This window comes from Carex rostrata, chromosome 12 (assembly GCF_964058835.1).
Source record: "Carex rostrata chromosome 12, lpCarRost1.2, whole genome shotgun sequence".
Classification (NCBI taxonomy): Eukaryota; Viridiplantae; Streptophyta; class Magnoliopsida; order Poales; family Cyperaceae; genus Carex; species Carex rostrata.
Window position 1 is genome coordinate 9,812,860 of NC_135929.1, and position 20,010 is coordinate 9,832,869.

General features: G+C 34.7%; 4 protein-coding genes across 6 annotated transcripts in view; 1 reads left to right on the forward strand and 3 right to left on the reverse strand.

Annotated features, from left to right (window-relative positions):
- The window catches only part of LOC144562628 (urease accessory protein G-like), a 90,173-nt gene that overhangs the window by 64,930 nt on the left and 5,233 nt on the right, over nt 1-20,010 (reverse strand). The gene's annotated exons all lie outside the window — the stretch shown is intronic.
- Nucleotides 710-3,135, forward strand: LOC144563054 (HMG-box (high mobility group) DNA-binding family protein). Its single transcript, XM_078312421.1, has 5 exons — nt 710-904; nt 998-1,055; nt 1,142-1,186; nt 2,706-2,786; nt 2,900-3,135. Exons 1-5 carry the CDS (start codon nt 747-749, stop codon nt 2,939-2,941), a joined length of 384 nt encoding a protein of 127 aa, XP_078168547.1. The 5' UTR covers nt 710-746; the 3' UTR covers nt 2,942-3,135.
- Nucleotides 7,499-15,154, reverse strand: SAC3A (SAC3/GANP/Nin1/mts3/eIF-3 p25 family). 3 transcript variants are annotated; one of them, XM_078312980.1, is made up of 15 exons: nt 14,478-15,116; nt 13,663-14,032; nt 13,223-13,546; nt 12,746-13,006; nt 12,388-12,621; nt 11,966-12,064; nt 11,649-11,746; nt 11,131-11,299; nt 10,307-10,768; nt 9,759-9,899; nt 9,555-9,614; nt 9,243-9,373; nt 9,022-9,155; nt 8,330-8,562; nt 7,499-7,984 (listed from the first exon to the last, which is right to left on the reverse strand). In XM_078312980.1, the coding sequence occupies exons 3-15, from the start codon at nt 13,337-13,339 to the stop codon at nt 7,886-7,888; spliced, it is 2,238 nt and encodes a 745-aa protein (XP_078169106.1). In that variant the 5' UTR covers nt 13,340-13,546; nt 13,663-14,032; nt 14,478-15,116; the 3' UTR covers nt 7,499-7,885. The 3 variants fall into 3 exon arrangements, 2 of the variants coding, with proteins under 2 accessions (XP_078169106.1, XP_078169105.1); XR_013514366.1 differs by having other exon boundaries at nt 9,243-9,413; nt 13,223-14,032; nt 14,478-15,149; XM_078312979.1 differs by having other exon boundaries at nt 13,223-14,032; nt 14,478-15,154.
- Nucleotides 16,643-19,274, reverse strand: LOC144562630 (uncharacterized protein At4g18257-like). The gene is made up of 3 exons (XM_078311836.1): nt 18,862-19,274; nt 17,936-18,274; nt 16,643-16,968 (listed from the first exon to the last, which is right to left on the reverse strand). The coding sequence occupies exons 1-3, from the start codon at nt 19,185-19,187 to the stop codon at nt 16,788-16,790; spliced, it is 846 nt and encodes a 281-aa protein (XP_078167962.1). The 5' UTR covers nt 19,188-19,274; the 3' UTR covers nt 16,643-16,787.

Sequence of the window (20,010 nt, forward strand, 5' to 3'; positions counted from 1 at the left end):
AAAACTTATCAGGACAATTATATATTATCATCAAAAAAAAATTTCAGAACAATTGTTCTTAGCCTTTTTAAAATCTTTTTCAGTATTCTCGTAGTTCATACTCAGTATCAGAATACATATTTTGACGCTCATTCAAACTTGTATGCTATTATAATGAATATTATAATACTCGTCACAATTACTAATCACAAATCTTAACCTAGTATGCTTCTTTAAAATACTGAAAAGAGCATTTTTTGAGTAAATGCATTTGAGCCGTTTGATTTTAAACAGAGTCAATCTGGCTCCAGTCTATAAAGTAGGCGATCCTTTAATATTAGTGTAGATTTAGTCTGCACAGATCTAAAAGCGGATCGGACAGTTCAGATCAATTAACTGAAAAAATTCCTTTTTGAGTTAATGCAGAGGATACGAATTCCAGGTACCGCTTTGCATCTGAATTCGTCGGGAATTGGCTTTCTGCCTTTCTGAATTGAGATAGGAGTAAGTCCGATGGGGCATGGATTTCAATTAGATCTAACAACGTTTAACATCGTACGATTAACATTAAGATCAGTGCATAAGCAAATTGATACAAACACACGGATTTTAATACAGATCACACGAATCTTGATTCAATCGGATGGTCACTAGACCCATCGAATCAAAGTACGTCCGATGGGCATCGGACCTACTCTGAACGATTCTAGATTCGTCCCCAACAGAAAAACCAAAAAAGAATTGAAGAAACTTGGTGATTGTTGGAGATGAAAACGCGGTCGAAAGATAAACCCATCGCCACCGCCACTGCCACCGCCACCGCCACCGCTCCCAAGTCTCTCAAGGCAAAGAAGAAGTCCTCTCTCTCTCTGAAGGATGATCCCCGTAAACCCAAGAAGCCTCCCACCGCTTTCTTCTATTATCTGTACTCTCTCTCTCTCTCTCTCTCTCTCTCTACTCATTCAGTATTCCTTTACAACTGCAACTAATCCTATTTTTTTTTTATTATCTGGTAAAGGGAAGATTTTCGGAAGACATTTCAGCAACAAAACCCCATTGTCAAATCTATGAGACAAGTATCTATCAATTTTCCTCTTTTCACATTCAACCCTCAATGCTTCACAACCAAAATTCAATCAATTTTCCTCTTTTTCTCTTGTAGATTGGGAAGGCATGCGGAGATAAATGGAGAACACTATCCTTTGAGGTCTGCCATATATTATTTTTTTCAAGTTTTCCCTTATATTTACTGGTAGAGCACCAGCTGAGGAGACATCGCATAGATCAATTGAACACTGAACTAACCCGCTAAGGGGGGTGGGGATAAAAATGTTTAAGACTGAGATTGTACCAGAATCTGAATTTTATGGATCTGATAAGTGTGATTGCCCTGTACTACAGTTTACTGGCATAATAATAGAAACCATTGTTGAAATCTTCATCTTTCATGAATGTCTCACTAGAAATGCCTTGTCAGTGGTGTTATGTCTTGTACGTACAATTCTCATTTAAAAAAAAAAAAAATGAAGATTATATTCTTATAAAGACGAATTTCCAGGGATGATGATTTAAGCATGAGATTGTACCAGATTCTGAATTTTATTGATCTGATAAGTGTGATTGCCCTGTACTACAGTTTCTGGCATAATAATAGAAACCATTGTTGAAATCTTCATCTTTCATGAATGTCTCACTAGAAATGCCTTGTCAGTGGTGTTATGTCTTGTACGTACAATTCTCATTTAAAAAAAAAAAAAATGAAGATTATATTCTTATAAAGACGAATTTCCAGGGATGATGATTTAAGCATGAGATTGTACCAGATTCTGAATTTTATTGATCTGATAAGTGTGATTGCCCTGTACTACAGTTTCTGGCATAATAATAGAAATCATTGTTGAAATCTTCATCTTTCATGAATGTCTCACTAGAAATGCCTTGTCAGTGGTGTTATGTCTTGTACGTACAATTCTCATTTAAAAAAAAAAAAATGAAGATTATATTCTTATAAAGACGAATTTCCAGGGATGATGATTTAAGCATGAGATTGTACCAGATTCTGAATTTTATTGATCTGATAAGTGTGATTGCCCTGTACTACAGTTTCTGGCATAATAATAGAAACCATTGTTGAAATCTTCATCTTTCATCAATGTCTCACTAGAAATGCCTCGTCAGTTGTGTCATATCATGTCCATAAAAGTCTCATTTAAAAAAAATGAAGATTATATTCTTGTAACTGAGCCAGTTAACTCTAGTTAAATAAGCCTTGTTCACTGTTAGGTCTCAGGTTGGCATCTCAGATTTTTGTTCGGTTACAGTTAAGTAGGATTTACAGTCCATTGGAAGCATGGTCATTAGTGAAACCCAAAACCCTAGCCCTAATTTCACATAGAGTGCATCAACTACTGCCATGTCAACTCTAGTGAATTTGAAAGAATGCTCCTATGCTTAATGAAAATTTTACAAATCCTTTTTCATTTTTTGCGTAATAGTATCTATTTGGAAGTACATCTTTGCCAGAGCTTAATTGGATAATCTAGTAAAATGAGATTCCTGATACCAACTGATGATTAGACTAATATTGCTTTAGTTTTTTACCATAATCCCTTCATTGCTAAATTTTGAAATTGGGAAGGCTCTTATAGGGACTTTGTTTCATTTTTTATTCGGCAATTGTTGACATGAAGGCTCTGATTTATATTTTCTTGAATATGTGATTGTAGGAAAAGGTTGCATACTATGACATTGCCACAGAAAAACGAGCCAAGTTTGAGAGAACCATGGCAGAGTATATCAAGAGAAAGGTATGCTAATGCTGGTCTCATTTCCTTCTACTGTTTATTAACACCAATTAAGCCTCATCTAAGCTTTGCCTGAATTATGCCATCTTTGTTTCTATGAAATCATACATTTTTAGGAAAATGGTGAGCTTTCTGACGAATCAGAAGACGAGTTGTGAATGAAATATTAGATAAACTCTTTTGATTAGGAAATTGGATGAGGTAACATATGCTTGTATATAATAATTTGAATGTTAAGGTCATATCAGTTTTAGAATTGTTGCTTAATATTATAATTTGAGAATGTGGTTTATCTTAAGCTAAATTATGCCTAAAGGCTGTGCTTTAATGAAATTTAATGTTTTGTGGGTAATTTTATTTTGGGTATTGCATCATTTTCTTTGGCATTATTGGCATATACTGATTTATGGCGTTGAATCTCACTTGGAGAATTCGTTATAATGTTTTCAAGTTAAAACTGGATAATAAAAAAGGGGAGAATTTCATGTATACCCCTCAAAAAGTTCAAAATTACGAATTTCACCCTTTAAACTTCAAAATGAGTTATTTCCCCTCTAAACTTCCAAAACTCACAAATTTACCCATTTTATTATATTTTATATTTAAACTCATTTTAAAATTATAAAATATCCATTTTACTCTTTATTAAAGGTATAAAAAAATGATAGCTTGTTTAAGAAAAATGTTGGTTATTTATTTGATTGGTTTTCAGGGACAAAATGGGTATTTTATAAAGGGGTAAAGGGTATGACGGGTATCCATTTTTTGACGGAAAAATGGATATTTATAAAGGGTAAAAGGTATAATGGGTATCTTGTAAGAGTGACATTTTTCTTAAACAAACTGCAATTTTTTTATGCTTTTAATAAAGGGTAAAATGGATATTTTATAAATTTAAAATGAGTTATAATATAAAAGACAATAAAATGGATAAATTTGTGACTTTTGAGAGTTTAGAGGGAATACTTAATTTCAAAATTTAGAGAAAAAATACGTAATTTTGAAGTTTTGTGAGAGACGTGAAACTCGCTCAAAACAAAAAAGATCTATGTTTTGGTTACTCCTAAAAGTTTCGTCATTACTAAATATTTTTCATTATTAGATCTATATCTAATTTTAATTTACAGATAAAAAATCATTCTATTAAACTATTCTTTTAGATGATAATATTTCATTTCAGTACAAAGTTTATTTTCAATTAATAGAGTTCTAGTGTGCTTTTATTGAATTCTGATAATATATTTTGAATTTAATTGGTACTTTTTTCTAACACTCAACAATATAAAATTTCTATAAACCACCTAATGCATAATCAGTATAAGTAAAAATAAAAATGATAAAATAAAACAACATATGATGCAAAAAAATAACGCATTCAACGTAACAAATTTGATTAAATAGACAAAAGTCATCAAAAGTAAGCTTGTTTTAGAAATAATTTCTTAGTATATTTTTGTACCTATACTTTTCAAACTTAAAAAATGAAACATTCCTAATAAGTTCTTGAAGATATTAATAGATGTTTAATTATGAAAATAAAATAAATATTCAATGACCATTAATATGAAGAAAATGCATCTTAAAAATGATACATATAAGCAAATTTAAGCTAGTGCAAATTTGTCCATTCGTGTAAAAAAATTGAATGTGTTGTGTTAATAAAATAATTGATTATGTTAATATCATCACCCTACTATTTTAGTTAGACTAAATTTGTTCTATCTCATGACCTTTATAGAGAAACTAATCCCAATTTAAACAAATCTAAATAAACATACAAAATATTTTTGTAATAATTTTTCTTATTCAACATACCACCTTTCATTTTTAGAACTCATGTGCCTAACATAAATAAGTATGATTATATTTAGCCTAGCTTTCTCACTATAAATCCTTCCTTCCTTTTCCTAATTCTCACTTTTATTTCAGAAAAATAAGAGCAAGGTTTCTTTAACACAAACATCAAAATGGCATTGTCCTTCATTGCAAGCCTTGGTGTCGATGTAACGGTGGTAGGAGCCATTGTCTTGATCGTCTTCTTCGTGCTTTTCATAATAAGGCGAATCTCGATCCGTATCAAGGCGTACAAAATCAATCGCATGCTTGAGGAACAAGTGCTTCCTCAACACGATGTTAACACCAAGGCCCACACAACAGTTGCAACACATCGATCACAGGCGATTGCCCCCGAGTCTCGCGAGCCACCCAAGATAACAAATTCAGTTGTTGGTGCCTCCATCTCGGCTTTCACCTATCAAGAGAGCAAACATGTTGAAAAATGTGTTAGTTGCATATGTCCCTTGAAGGAAGGAGAAATGGTGTTGCGGTTGCCGGCTTGCTGCCATTTGCTTCATGATTTTTGCATCAGTCCATGGTTCTTTGTGAACTCAGTTTGTCCCGAATGCGGCGAGCAGGTTAATGGACAATTCACAGTAAGAGTTGGAAGAGGTGGAACAGTTTGATTAGATGATGTTCTATGTTACTGAAAAAGTTATATATTACACATGGATGAAGTTGTGTGTCATATGTTGTAAAAAAACAATTAAATTTATGCAGGAAGTTTATTATTTATTATTTTTCTTATTTTTTTGATAAAAATAAAGATTGAGATTAAACTATCAAACACTTTAATATTTAAAAGGCATCTTTATCTAGATTTTAAACATATGACTTCTCACTCAGAAAACATTTTTTTTTGTCACTATATATTGGTTTTCACAATATTCATGTTGGATTATTTGTATATTGGTTTTTTTTTAATAATCAATGTAGATATGATGGAGTACTCTTCAAGATATTTCTCTCTTACTTGATAACAAAGTACATAGCACTTTTTTTATTGGATATTTCATATGATAATATTGATTTAACATAGACACTTCAAAATATTTTTTTTCTTTCTCTTTAGACACTTGAAGATTTTTATATGAGAATATGCATGAGCAGAACTATTTAAGGTGTTCTTAAGCTCATCATTTTTTTGTCAGCTTTAATCTCAAAATTTATCGGATTAATTTTAAATACCGAATTTAAATTGTTGAAATCGATTTACTTCACAAGCGTTGCGTTTATATGTCATAATTATAATTTTTCGAATTAATTTAGTATAAAGTCAAACAGTTAAAAAATGATGAAAAATGGACATTAAGATTAACTTATGTACCTGTTTTTGTTTAATATTTTAATATAACAATCTTTTAAATATAAGAAGCATTCTATAAGCATGAAAATCTCACCGTTGGATTCATTGACAAGCCGTTTCGCATGATGTGAGATTAATTTATGTCATGATATATTTGTAACAGTTCATATATATATATATCATCGCGAGCTTATTAATAAATAAAATACTTTTATAATAGAGCCTTGATGGAGTTCAAATTTAGAATATCTCATATAAATACCATGAAAGCTGTTAGAGCATTTTTTTTTTATTGAGATAGAAAGGTGAAGGTTTAACCTTCTAATTTTTATTTAATGTTTATAAATAATTTCTCTTTTTTGTTTAAACTCACAATTTTTCACAGAGTTGTCCTTTGCTATTTAGACCAAAAGCTCATTCTTTTGTTAGAGCATATAGAAATTAAGAAAAAAAAAACATTAATTTAAAAGTTAATTTGTTTCTAATTTAGGCACTTCTGTTATATATGATGAAAATTGTAGAGTCTAAATCTGGCCCTTTAATCAAGTCCCTTAACTATTACAAATAATCAAATTAAAATTCGATTATTAGACAAATAATCAAATTAAAATTAGCACTACTGACTTTAACAAATTATAATAGTGATTTTTATGGCTATTAATTAACAGTTATCAACTAATTAAAGGATCTAGTTGAATCAAAATAAGAAGCTTAGGGATCTAATTTCACCAAAAAAATTGAGGGGCTTCATTTGACCTAATACAACAATTGAGGGGCCAATTTAAGACTTTCGTCATGAAAATAAATAAAACCCACATATGTAATATATTGTGTTTTTTTTATTCCTTTTCTTATAGGCCCTTCAACTTTAAATTGGCTCAAATAAGCGCTTGTGCTCTTCATTTTGTTTTCAATTACATCCTTTGGCCCAAAAGATAGCAACACCGTTAACTCTTTGTTGAATATTTTGATATTTTTGTTTTTGTTTTTGTATGAAATAAAAGAGCCTGTAGGCTCCCATTGCAATAGCTTAACATTCATACATGATAAACATGGGGTTAATTAAATACAAAAAAAAAAAATGAGAAATTATAAAATTACATTTTAAATAAAGAAAACATAAAGCTGTTATCCCTCCAAAGGTGGTTAACGCTGCACAATGCTAACCAGTGTTGTAAATAACATAATGCGGTCAATAATCGGCCGATTAATCGGAAAAATCCGTGACGATTTGGTTACCGCCAATGACTAGTTGGCCGATTAATCGGTCCAAACGGATGTTTTACACAACACTGATGCTAACTACAAACCAGATTAAAGAGAGGGTTCTGAGTGTATAAAGCAGGGCCATTGGTGTGAAAATTACAGATCAAATGCAAATGTGTCACAACAGGTCGGGGTGTTATGAGTGGTGGAATAAAACTTGAAACCATATATGTATCCGTATCCACACAGATTACGTATCTAATTTTTCAAATACGGATCAGATATTATCCGCTCCGTCTTCACACCTAATTAAGACCAGAACTTCAAAAAGATCAAATGGCAAAGTAGCAACAGAATAAGAAATATCTGATATCAAATCAAATTTCGTAATTTAGCAAACTTATGCTAATATATCAAGTACATATTGAAAAGCATGCCTGAAACCACCCGAAAAAAAAGAGACATTTACATTTGCATCATGCTCAGGCTAATCACTAAGCGGCAAAATGTTTCTCCTAATTAAGCTATATGCCAGCTACATTTCACATCTAATCCTCTCAAGAGATTGAGCTCCAATATCTCTCCATTACTTGAGCAGTGCCTAAAACGAGTTTTTGAGGAGCCCCATCTAATGCTCTCCTCCCAACATCAATTTAATGGACCGGTCTTTCTTTGTTCATATCCAACCATTTCTAGCTTATTAAACTTGCTTGCATTGTTATTTGGATGGCCATTAGTTATAAATAAATAGAAGTTATGGTGCACGGGTCAAAAAATCATCTACCGCAAGTGAAGCATCACCATGTGAAACAGCATTTTCAGGTTCAGGCATGTATAGTGTGTTCATAGAAGCCTAGCACAGATTATAGTCAATTGATGAATTCCATTATTATCAGAAAGGAAGAAAAACACAAGTAAATGATTTCATGTCGCCTTATGTTGTCCCTTTTTCATTCTTTTTTTTTTCTTTATTGGGGCCATGATGCGTCATTGGAAATTTTTTAAGCAACCTATACCAGTAACAGAAAAAAACATCCCAATTGATCTTGGCTAGAAATATAAGCATATATTAAAATTCTTCACCTTCCTTATCAACTGAAGGCATGGAGTAAATTAGCGACATATGGAACAGAGAAAATGCTTGTAGAGGGGCAGAGAACAAAAAAATGGTACAAAGAAAGAGAGGTTATATCAGTACCTTTCCATCCAACTGGAGATCTCCAGTACTATCGGATGTAAGAACTGCGCCATGGGCTTTCAACCATTGCTCACATTCCTCAAAACCACTTCTATCAGTAGTTTCACTCTCCTTTTCCTCGGAATTTTTCACGAAACCTAAAACCTGTGCAACATACCTCACTGGTAGTGTGGGCCGGTACGCTTTAGACATTGATTTCACAGCCTCAAATCTTATATTCTCCACATACAAATCTGTACAAATCACCAGAAATCAGAACTAAAAAATATACAGTTTCTTTTCAATATGGCATATTATTCTAAAAAGCTGCAAATCCTGGTAATATATAGCACCTTACATTATTCTTCCACTTAAGCCCGAATTAAATTACAACAGTCCCATTAAATTAGGTGAGTTCGCCATGAAGATATTTAGTTGAGCTAACATTGGAGTTACAATTTAGTCATGGCATGCTTAGTTTAACTGAACTTTCCAATGGTCCTCTGTTTTTCTTTTTCACAAATAACCCAAAAGACTTGAGAATCAATATAGCAGGGGAGGAAGAAATCTCGTTATATCCAAAATAAGGAGGAACCAAATTTCATCAGATTAACAGAAATAATACAATTAATCGGGTAAGATTTCTGACCACCGGGAAAATTTTATTTATTTTATTATTATTATTATTAAGTGGAAGGTTAGAATGAACTTACCCATAAGACAAGTATTGAGATTGGGAGCAGCCTTGTACAGTCTGAAATAGAGGAGATAATTGCCCGATGAAACAGCTGATCGCACCTTAAGCGCATGCTTAACTGCATCATCTTGTTTTGATTGAATTGATAACCTGACAAGCAAAAAATAAAATAAAATAAGGCACTGTTATCCAGTTACCACATGAAATAATGATCCAAAAGAATGTGATAGCGCAGACCCTGCCATTGAGGAGAGAAGGTCTCTCTTATTGTTGGAATGTAAGCAGACATGCAACAAGTGATAAGCTGAGAATTCATTGTCGCACCCCTTTATACCTTCAGCATATAATCTCTTTAGTTGTGACTGACACTGCAATTTCGAAGAACACATCATAATAATGATGTAAAGACTGCAACATTTTAAATGTAATGTTTCCAATGATGGCATTGGCATGCAAAATGGGTAACCAAAAGAAAGATGAAAATCAAGGTGAAATATCATGAACCTAACCATAAGGTGGATTGAAAAGTTCACAACTATTGAGCAATACCTGATTATATTCATATATATCCCCAAACTGTATTGCAAGGCGGGCATGAGTTTCATACACCTGAAACACATATAAAAGAAAAGAAAAAATAAAAATAAATAAAAGTGCTTCAAGAAGATACAACAACACAAAGGTTTCAGATTTTTTATTTTATGTGTATGTGTGGGTGAAATAGTGAAATAAAAAGGGATTTATAATGGTAACCTTTACAGTCAGCTCGTTCTCTATCCTTTGCACAGTTAGATCCTGGCGAATTGATTTAAGTTGGTCACATTTATATAGATAATTTTTGCTACTTGTCTGAACCATTTCAAGAGCCTTTTCAAGCACTTCTTCTGGCCTCACCTGAAAAATAAAAAAGTTGAAAGAAACAAATGAAAAAGGAACAAAGTATAAAAGATGTAAACCGGATAAGGCAGGGAGAAAGGAGGTTATAAGCAAAACTAGATTCTATTCAATACTTGATCATAAAATATAAAAATAAAAATAAAAACTGAAATTTGCAAAAAAAAAAATGGCGGGCCCCAAATTGATATTGATATCAACGTCTACGGATATAATGGGCACTGGATAAAAGTCTACGGATCGTGTGACAATCCTTATTGATGAAATCTTGATTTTTCTACCCTGAAACTTGATTTTATGTTTTCAAAATAACACATAGCAATGCATCAAAATTCTAGCAGAGGCAAAGTAACACCATGGCAGCTAAAGAATGTGAAAATAAACAAGGAAAAGGTAGAAGTTGTTACAGTGGAGGGATCAGGTGCTGATGTGAGACGTAGGTATCTTTTCTCAATCTCCTGACATGTCCCCTTAACAGTAAGCGAATCCCAATCTATATCTTCCACTGCCTGGTCGGGGCCATTGTTATCGTCATAGCTCTTGGCAAGAAGCATTGCATTCGCTTTTCTTGTGACTATACTGGAGCTATTATTTGGAGTAGCACTCTCAATCCTTCTCTTGTCAAACCTTTTTGACCGATGCTCTCTCTTCTTCTTCTCCTCTGGAGAGTTTGCAAGTGAAATCGCACTCGAATAGTATTTGGTAAGTTCCCTTTCCTTATCACTGTCGCTTGAAGAGTCGGTATGTTCAGTTTGTTTTCTGATGAATACATTTGTTTTTTGTTTCTTGAACCGACCTGGGCCAGAATTATTGAAATTTGAATGCTTTTGTGCCTTTACAAAAATCATGGTGTTCCAGTTTCTCCCATCCTGTATGATGAACAAAGAATGTTTTGGTACAAATATATTAACAGAAACCAGTAAAGAAACACCAGCCTCAGACTAAAAAATTAATTTTAAACAGAAACGAAGGTCAGCACTATAACAAACTAGTTGTTACTAACAAACTTTTCTTTTCATTTCTTATTTTTGCCATTTATGACTGATCTGATATTGGTTGTTCTTTTTTTTAAGTGCAATGCTTTCTAACCATTTCTGAACTGGTTTTCTCTGGACAAAGGAAATATTACCCCAGTGGTCTAGACATTAATAGTAATGCATGAACCAGAGATTAAGAGTAATCTCTGGTTACAGTGATCTTCAAGCCAACAAAAAGAAGAAGAGGAGATTACTGTTTTAGGAGTAGCCTCTGGACGATTGTATCTAGTATTACTAGGACCGCTGTTACTAGTATTAGAAAGTGGTTCGACTTTCTTCTGAGGAGTTTCTTCTATGGGCTCCCATCGACTCTTGCGCTTCTCTTTGTTCAGTGATGAAAAGACAGTAGAATCTAGTGTGTTGCTATCAAATAACAAAAAAGAGAGTAAATTATTAAATAACAATAATGTAAGAGTTAATTCTGGTCATCATAACTAGGGATGTCAATCTTATCTAATCCTGTCCCAACTCAGATGCATTTACCTAACCCAAGTTCACCTTAGGTCGCATACATGTGTTACTTCTAAACTAGTAACTACTGTAGTTAAATAAGTTAAATTAATATATTTCTCATAAAATTAATAAAAAACAATAATAAAGTTAATAGTAAGAAACATCACAATTGCCTCCCATGCTATCAATATTTGAATGTGAAATAATAAAAAATTAGGAGCTCATAAGCCAAATGTTCTTTACAAATACTATAGCATACTTTGTATTGGTACTGTCACCAGATGGCAAGGGAAACAGTGGTTCCAAATCCCAGTTCTTGCTAAACAATGTACCCTCTGTAGTTGCCTTGGTAATCACCTGGAAAGCATATCAGAGAACAAATGGAAGCCATTTAATCAATCACCACTGACAAACCAATGCTGAACAACAACAATATATTAAATGTTTGATCGATCGAGAAATCGAGAGAGAGAGAGAGAGAGAGAGAGTGAGGTCATAAAAAAATCAGCAGTTCCAAAATTAAAATAAGCCCCATGCACAACAAGCCGAAAAAAGACATGCTAAAGTAAACAGAACCTCTTTCAATCGATTTTGGTTGGCATTTCTCTGAACATCGGTCTTGCATCGAGCAAAGGACCTCTCCACATATGCTTTTAATGAAACAGGAAAGGCACCCTATTCATCATCCAAAAAATAGTAAAGATATTAGAATATATTTTAGATTGAAACAAACTTAAGTGATGCTTCTTCAGGTAATAATGGAGCATCAGCTCTGCGAGCTAGGTTGGACATATTTATATTTATAGAGAGCTAGGGTTTCAACAAAGGACTTGAAATAATTTTTGCCAAACAGCCCTAATTATAACATGATAATTTAAACATCCCACGTATATAAGCCCGATTAAGATGTTCAATGGCCCAAAAATATAAGCGAGCTCTTAAAGCATTGTTAAAAAAAAAAAGACAAATATAAAAATAATAAATAAGAAGCTAGTCACCTTATCTGCATCTTCCGCAGTTGAAGCTAGCTTGGTGTCACTTTTAGATACCGAGACACTAACATAAGCTGGTTTTGCCAAACCACTAGTTGAGATGCTTCCTCTATCAACCTTTACCGCACCTGTGGCTAAACCTGGTGCAATTCTAGGGTTTGTAGGGATCTGCATTTTGCTTACCTGGCGTGTATCCGGCATTTGTACCATATTCGGATGTAGGTGCGAACCCCCTTGGACCTGATCCATTGAGATAACATCAAACTTAGAATAAAGTAATCAAGTGACAACAGTTTGTGATCTTAAATTAACTTGTGTTAAGTTCTGTGATCAGTAGAAATAATAGGACACAAATTTTGCACACCTGATGCATATCTGGCATCTGTACAGTATAAGGAGGCGGCGGCGGCGGTGGCAGCTGCCGCTGAGGAATCTCAGGAGCTTGCTGAAACTGATTTGTCGAAGAAACATGCATGTTAGGAGGTTGAGAGTAGATAATGTTCCCTTGATTGGCATTGTTACTAACAAATAACTTGTCTGGTGCAGGGGCTGAATCAACAGGCTGTGGTGGGTATGCTTGAAACTGACCCGGGTACTGGGTTTGATATCCTGTAGCTCCAATTCCCTATGTTAATAAAATCCAAATACTAATTAGCACTACTTCTTTATACTTATACTGTCAAAAGTGTCTATAACTAGGTACAAAAAAACAAAAAATTAATTAAAACCAGTATGTTCAAACAAAATTTGAACAATAGAAGAGACCAAAAGACCTAGGCAAAAGAAATTATAAATAAAGACTATTCAGTATATCAAAATCAAAATTAGCCATCACAAAGACCTGCACAGGAGGCAAAGCTGGGGTTGCAGCGTCCGGAAGCCATGACGTAGTGCCAGGTGGTGGAGGCTGGTTGGTGGGATGAGAAGAGTACCCCCCAGCAGCACCACCATGACCCATGTAAGAACCTCCATGACCCGCTCCAGAAGGAACTGACGAAGTTGTGTCAGTACCTATGCTGGGACCACCAGCCGTTTGATTGTAGTAGTATGGCTGAATGTACTGAGGCTGGTATGAAGTATTATAACTTGGATATGCGTAATTATGGCTAGCCTGTTGGTAATAATTGCCGCTAGATTGGTATGATGGTGTCGTCGAGGCAGTATTCTGATGATCACCGGAAGCATTGTAATAAGTGTTTGAATTACTCATAGTAGTAGTACTAGTAGAAGAAGAAGAAGTATGACCGACTGAATTCTGAAAAGGGGGCTGATATGATGCACCTGTATTTTGATTTGGTGCAACTTGGAGGGATGAAGAATTGCCGTAGGAGTTGCCGTAAAAGCTGGTTGAGTAGTCCATGGGAGAGCTTTGGTAAGATGTAGAATACGGAGTACTGTTGTAGCCTTGTGCTGGCATGTTTGGTGTAGTACTTGGCCCAGTTTGGGTATGGCTTTGATTAGAAGCACCTCTTTGCATTTCGTAGTAATAATTTGAAGGAAACCCGTTATGGGTATTAGAGTTTTCAGGTCTATAACTCCATGAGTTTGGAGCTGGCTGTGGAGGAGGAGGCTGTGGAGGAGGCCAAAGCTGGGGCCCAGCAGAGGTCAGATACGGGTTAGAAGGTGCGTGTGCTTGACCCACATAATTGACCTGATTTTTTTGTGAAAAATAAAAATAAAAACAGAGCAAATTTGTCAGCTTGCACAATGTATGGTATTGAGTAGATAAGAAAATATCAGAAAAAAAGCACAAATCCAACTAAATTGAATTGCACATGGATTAGGTTGCGAAATTGTGTACTTGTTATCTGAGTTGTTTAACCATTACTTCTGTCAATTACTTTCTTTTGTTGCTGCTACAAGTTTTAGAGCTTGAAGAACTCTAATATTTTTGTGACAGTATAGAAAGATCAAACTGACGAAGGTACTTAATCATGCTTCATGCTTCGATTTGCATTTAGATTTGTTCCTTGTTAATTAGTTTTTTTTTTTTTCATGAAAGTCTGTAGGCCCTTTAAAATTAGTTAATCATGCATTGGGTAACAATTGAACTAAAATACTAACAAATAAAGAAGTATACACAGATTCAAAATTACCTCAGATGAACTGGGATTAATCCCAGCTCCAGGCTCCCCACCTTGATTCATCATTTCAAAGAAGAACTCTAAATTTGAAAGTTACAGAATCTACCACAGTAATCCTAGCTAGCTAAGTACAAGTTTCTGAATCAAATTAGGGTTTCAATAGAGGTGATTCAGAATTGAACTCTGGTGATCGAAAAGTACAACCCACTACCAAATACTCGGTAATAAAAAGTTAGAAATTTTTTTGATGTTAATTTACAGATTTTACCACTCAAACCCTAGTTAGAATTTCAACACAAACACAAAGGAAGAGGTGACCAGAAACAAAAAGAACAAGCAGCTGTTGCTAACTTGTTCTAAAAATGATTACAAACAGAACTAATCGATGACGCTTCTCTTCTCTTCTCAGGCGGCCATGGCAAGGAAGGGTAGTGACGTAATTTCGCACCTACCACCAATTTTGATTCTCGTCGAATCTCTACCAATTACAAGAGATTTCAGAAAGCGCTTTTTCCTGTCAATTGAAATCGCCTCGCCTCGCCTCTTTTCTTCCCTTCCGCTCAGCGATGTTCGAAAAATTCCAATTCGCTCTCGCTTGTCTTTCCTCTCTCTTTCTCTCTTTCGTGTGGGTGTGGCACCGTCGATCGGTGGCAGTTTCGTAATTCAATTCAAAAGTCAAAAGTCAAAAGGAGGTTGTAGATACATATGGATAAATAAATAAACGGGCCGGGCCCAAATAACCAGCCTGTCTAGAGGCCCAAGTTATCAATTTACCCTTTCATTGGTTTGGGAAATATCATTTCGTGCCGACAAAGCATTAACTGTCAATGTGGCTTTACCGCAAGTCATGGAAAAGCTGTTAAAATAATATTCTATTCGGCGGAAATTTGTCTTGTGACTTTATTGTCTTTTATTTTATTGTCTTGCTTCACTGCTTGTTGGTTATTTCTCCTGTGACTTTAATATTTTTCTATTTAATCGGATATTGATATACGCGCACAATGTGTTCGATGAAATTACTGTCACGTTTGATTGTAAAGTAAGAGTAGAGTAAAACTCTACTTTACACTTGAGTAGTCAAATAAGAAGTAAAAGAAGAATAAAGTGAAGTAAGATGTAAGTTATCAGGATTAACTTACTTTACACTTACTCTACATGTAGAGCCCCTATCATAGATGCTTATTTCTCAACACTTTACTCGGTGAATTAATTTAAGTCATGAATTAAACTATCAAACAAGATGTAAAATATATAGAAAATATATAGAGTCAGATAAAGTAAGCAATTTAATTCTCATTAATTTTACTCCACAACCAAACATGACCTAAATGCTTCGGCAACACCTGCCCAACAACTTGATGGTTGGTATATTATAGAAGAAACAGAATTAGACATGTTGTTTATAACATGATACGTCACTTTATTGCTGTCCTTAAGCACACATCAGTACATTTTTTTTTATGAAAAATGAGAATCTGAGTCCTCATTTGTTATATTGATTAACACATGTACATCAGTACTTAACATTTCATCGTTGGAAGATAGTTTACCCAGTACAAATGCAATGTTTAAATATGGATATTATTAGTGACAGCAAACAGGTTTGACAGCATGAGGTTCCTGGTGAAAAACCACCTTTCCTCTTTGATTAAATCCAAGCAACACCCCCTGCAACTTACTGGGCGGCTCAATGCTAAATTATCAAGTACCTGTGGTATATAAATATTCAAAGATGAGGGATCCGATTACCACAATTTTGAGTTACCACAATTATTTTCTACATTTTCAAAGTCCAAGTCGTCGATCCAAACCGTTCAACATGATCTCCATAATAAAATGTACTTCCGGATCAAATTTTACATTTTTTTTTGAATTTTTTTACTATTTATTAAGATGAGTACAAAATTCAATGGTCTGAATTGACTAGTTTTTGTCAAATTTTTAATAAATAGTAAAAAAATTCAAAAAAAATGTAAAATTTGATCAGCAAGCACATTTTATTGTGGAGATCATGTTGAACGGTTTGGATCGACAATTTGGACTTTGAAAATGTAGAAAATTGTTGTGGTAACTCAAAATTGTGGCAATTGGATCCCTCCTCATATTCAAAAGTGAGACAGTAAATAAATGGAAAAAAGTAACGGAGAGATATTGCTACGAAATGAAAACAAAAGATAAAAGTAAACTATTATACTGCGTTAATGAGCAACAAATTTTTACATTGAGGTTTCAAGAGAATTGGAACATGTCGGAGATGAATGAATGCCAGGTGGTGAGTGGCATCTATATTTCGATCGAATATCATTCATTGGTCCATTGCTCTCAAACAGCTGACGAACCTGTTTCGGTGACAGCAGCTTGTTTCAAAGATAACAATTTATCAAGCTGCTTCTTGAGGTAAGCCTGTCTCAGTTTCTCTCTCCGAGAAGCCTCCTGCTCTTGCCGCCGCATTTTCAGGGTAGATGTCTTCTCTCTTGCCTGGTTCACCTCCTCGTGCACTTCCCTGAAAAAGAGAGACAGATAAACCTTTCAATACAAGAGATGATGCATGGTACAGTTCTTGATTTAGGATGTAGCTCAGTATCATGCAATGGTGCACCGTACAGGACATGGTTTGAAATATCAGAAGGCAAAAGGCTTTAGTACATGCACAGACATCCGCTTTTGGTTTATGTACTTCCTTTTCCTACCATAGTGACAAACGAATAGTTCTGGTTCGGTTCGGCGGGATAAAAAATTTGTGATTCGGGTATAATTCGGAAATGATTCGGTACAATAAGCAAAAAAAAAAAACCAGCAAAAAAAGATTAAAAAAAAATTTGGCGTTTTTTTGCATTTTTCATGCGAATAATTCATGATTCGCGTTTTATCCGCGAATAAAACGTATTATACATTTTTTGCATTTTATTCGGAGTTCGGTTCGGAAACGTCAAAAAAAAGAACAAAACGCGAATATATTGTGAGTCTTGTCACTGTGTTTCCTACTTCAAATTGATTAAAGAACTTCCATTTTTTATATTTTTAGGGCCGTATGGTAACACAAAAGATAAGGTAGTGTAGAATTACAGAATTAAACTAAATGTTAAGTAACCCTTGCAGCCAATGATTTGTCAAATAATCCTTATCTGCACTTTAACATCATTTATAAAATTAAAACCAGATGGTAAACGGGAAAACAACATTTCTTAAACCCCAAAGGATGTGAGTACTAATGTTATACTTCCATCACTTACTATGGTTTGTTTGAAACTTCTAGTTTAATAAATGTCAGAGACATTCATGTAAGTAAACATAATAAATAACCATGATCCCTACTTGGTGCTCTAGATACAAGCAATACCAGACCCCTATTGCAGAATTCAATATATAATCACTGAAATTCAATAAAACCATGAGGCGCAACAAAAATGACAATATTGGGCACTAAATTTCAAAACAAAGATGGCAGTTAAAAAATTGAAAACAATTACCTCACAAAGCGCTTGTGCTCGTCTCTGTCCATGGTGAACCCGGTGTGCCCAAGCCCAAATGGTCTCGAGCTCTGGAAAGCGTCAGTTGCATCATCCCCATCTTGATCTCCATCCCTCAAATGGAGATCAACACCATGATCATTACCGTTATGCTGTGGATCAGATGGCTGAGGTTGATCGTGCTCCATACTCTTCTGGAAGAAATCCACGCAGTATTTCTCATTTTCTTCTTCGTCAGGAAGTTCCCCTCTAGCAAGCTTTTCATACAAAGCAGCCTTTTTCTCAAGGGCTGCGTAGCTGACAGACCCGTCTCTCACTGCTTTCATCTCCAACTTGTCTCTGTTTGCAAAAATTAATTATTAGAATATACCCAATTATACTGTTCATTATTTGGGGGGTGGTTACAATATCTAAGGTAACGTGTACCAGAATAGCAGTTAATAGTTAGATTTTGCAAAATTGGTGTACTGCCAGAATAACTAAATAGCAGTAAATAATCTAGATTTCACAAAAATTGGTGTACCAGTGAAGACTGGTACTAGTACAGTCCCAGTATATTTCAACAGGAAGGTCCTCTGAATCTCTTGAACAAACTCTCCAAATTAATACAAATTAAATGTTTAGATCCAGTGGAGGAGATTGAAGATAAAGAAATGGTGGTCCCACTGGTACCAGTGCTAATGGAGGCATAATCACAATATGTGCTGATTATTTCAGCTGAAAAGCCTTTTCTCAGTTTTCATTTTTTAGTTCATGATGGTATGGATATATATACAGGTGGTGTGCGCATACTTTTTGTTAACAACTGGTACCAACAGTAAATTACCAGTATCCCAATTCACATCCCTAATTCCTCCTAGAAGTTACTAGTCTAGTCTAAAGCTATAGCTACAGAGATAGAAGGGGATGGAACGAAGGAACAATACTTGTGAGCGCGTTTCTCGACGCCGGAGTTCTTGTGGGAGAACAAATCAGTCGGAGCAGCGGATCTCTTCCTAGCGCGAAAAGCGTCGGCAGCGGATGCGGCGGAAGAGGAGGAGGGATCGGAGTCCTTGGCCTTGCGCGCCTCTTCTTGGGTGCGGTAGAGCTGGGCCTTGAGCTCGACGATCGATGACGCGCCGACGCCTTCGATCGCCTTGTGCTTCCTCGGCATCAGTGTCGACTCCGTCAGCCATCCCAGCGACTCCACCCGACCTCCTCCTCTCGCTTTCTCTCGGGTTTTCTCTTCCTCCTCTCGCGGCGGCGCGGCCATCTCTCTCGCTTTCCTCTGGTCGGGGCGCAAAAGTTCACTACAACCCTCTTAGTAATAATATATTACTTTTTGTGCCGAGAATAAGAAATGTGTAACTTATTACGGAGGGATTTCATGTATATCCCTTAAAATCATCAAAATTACTTATTGATCCTTCTAAATTTCATAATATAATACCCTTCTAAATTTCATAATATTTACCCTTCTGAATTTAAAAACTAACAAAAATTACTCAGTTAATTAATTTTTTTTATTAAGACTCATTTTAAATTTATAAATTACATATTTAATCCTTTATAAAAAGTATAAAAAATATATAGATTGTGTAAGAAAAATGTCTTGTCACTATCTTCTAACTTATTGGTTTTTTTCAATGATTTAAATAGCGTTTATCGCGTCATAGCGGCCGGGTTAAAAAAATTGCGCTATACCCAAATAGCGGCGCTATTTAGACATGGCGCCATAGCTTTTATGAGAGAAAAACGCTATAGCGGCGCTATAGCGCGCTATTTAGAACATTGGTTTTTTTAGAACAAATAGTTATTTCTCTACTTATGACCCATACAAAGTATCATTTAAACACATGCTTGAGTGTACGTCACGAGTAATAAAATGATTTGTTTGCTCTCAAACCGACTAATTAGAAGATTAAATATTTCTTTAAAAAGACTACATATTTTTTAATTTTTAAATAAAGATAAATTGGTTGTTTTAATTTATGAATTATTTGTATATCCAACATCTGTCTATGTAGTTTCTACACAACCGGTTCCAAGTCAAGAAAAGAGAGAGTTCATGACAGGCTTGACGAACCAGTGGTAAT

Bases quoted from the DNA above. Each gene is read 5' to 3' on its own strand.
- SAC3A (XM_078312979.1), bottom strand. From the start codon at position 14,531: ATGATGAATCAAGGTGGGGAGCCTGGAGCTGGGATTAATCCCAGTTCA. The intron at 14,033-14,477 runs GTAATTTTGAAT...CAAAAAAATCAG, and splicing joins TTAATCCCAGTTCATCTGAG to GTCAATTATGTGGGTCAAGC. The intron at 11,300-11,648 runs GTATGCTATAGT...GTTATTTGATAG, and splicing joins GGTGACAGTACCAATACAAA to CAACACACTAGATTCTACTG.
- LOC144562630 (XM_078311836.1), bottom strand. From the start codon at position 19,187: ATGGCCGCGCCGCCGCGAGAGGAGGAAGAGAAAACCCGAGAGAAAGCG. The intron at 18,275-18,861 runs GTATTGTTCCTT...TTTTGCAAACAG, and splicing joins GTCGAGAAACGCGCTCACAA to AGACAAGTTGGAGATGAAAG. The intron at 16,969-17,935 runs GTAATTGTTTTC...TCTCTTTTTCAG, and splicing joins GAGCACAAGCGCTTTGTGAG to GGAAGTGCACGAGGAGGTGA.
- LOC144563054 (XM_078312421.1), top strand. From the start codon at position 747: ATGAAAACGCGGTCGAAAGATAAACCCATCGCCACCGCCACTGCCACC. The intron at 905-997 runs GTACTCTCTCTC...TATCTGGTAAAG, and splicing joins ACCGCTTTCTTCTATTATCT to GGAAGATTTTCGGAAGACAT. The intron at 1,187-2,705 runs GTCTGCCATATA...ATGTGATTGTAG, and splicing joins GGAGAACACTATCCTTTGAG to GAAAAGGTTGCATACTATGA.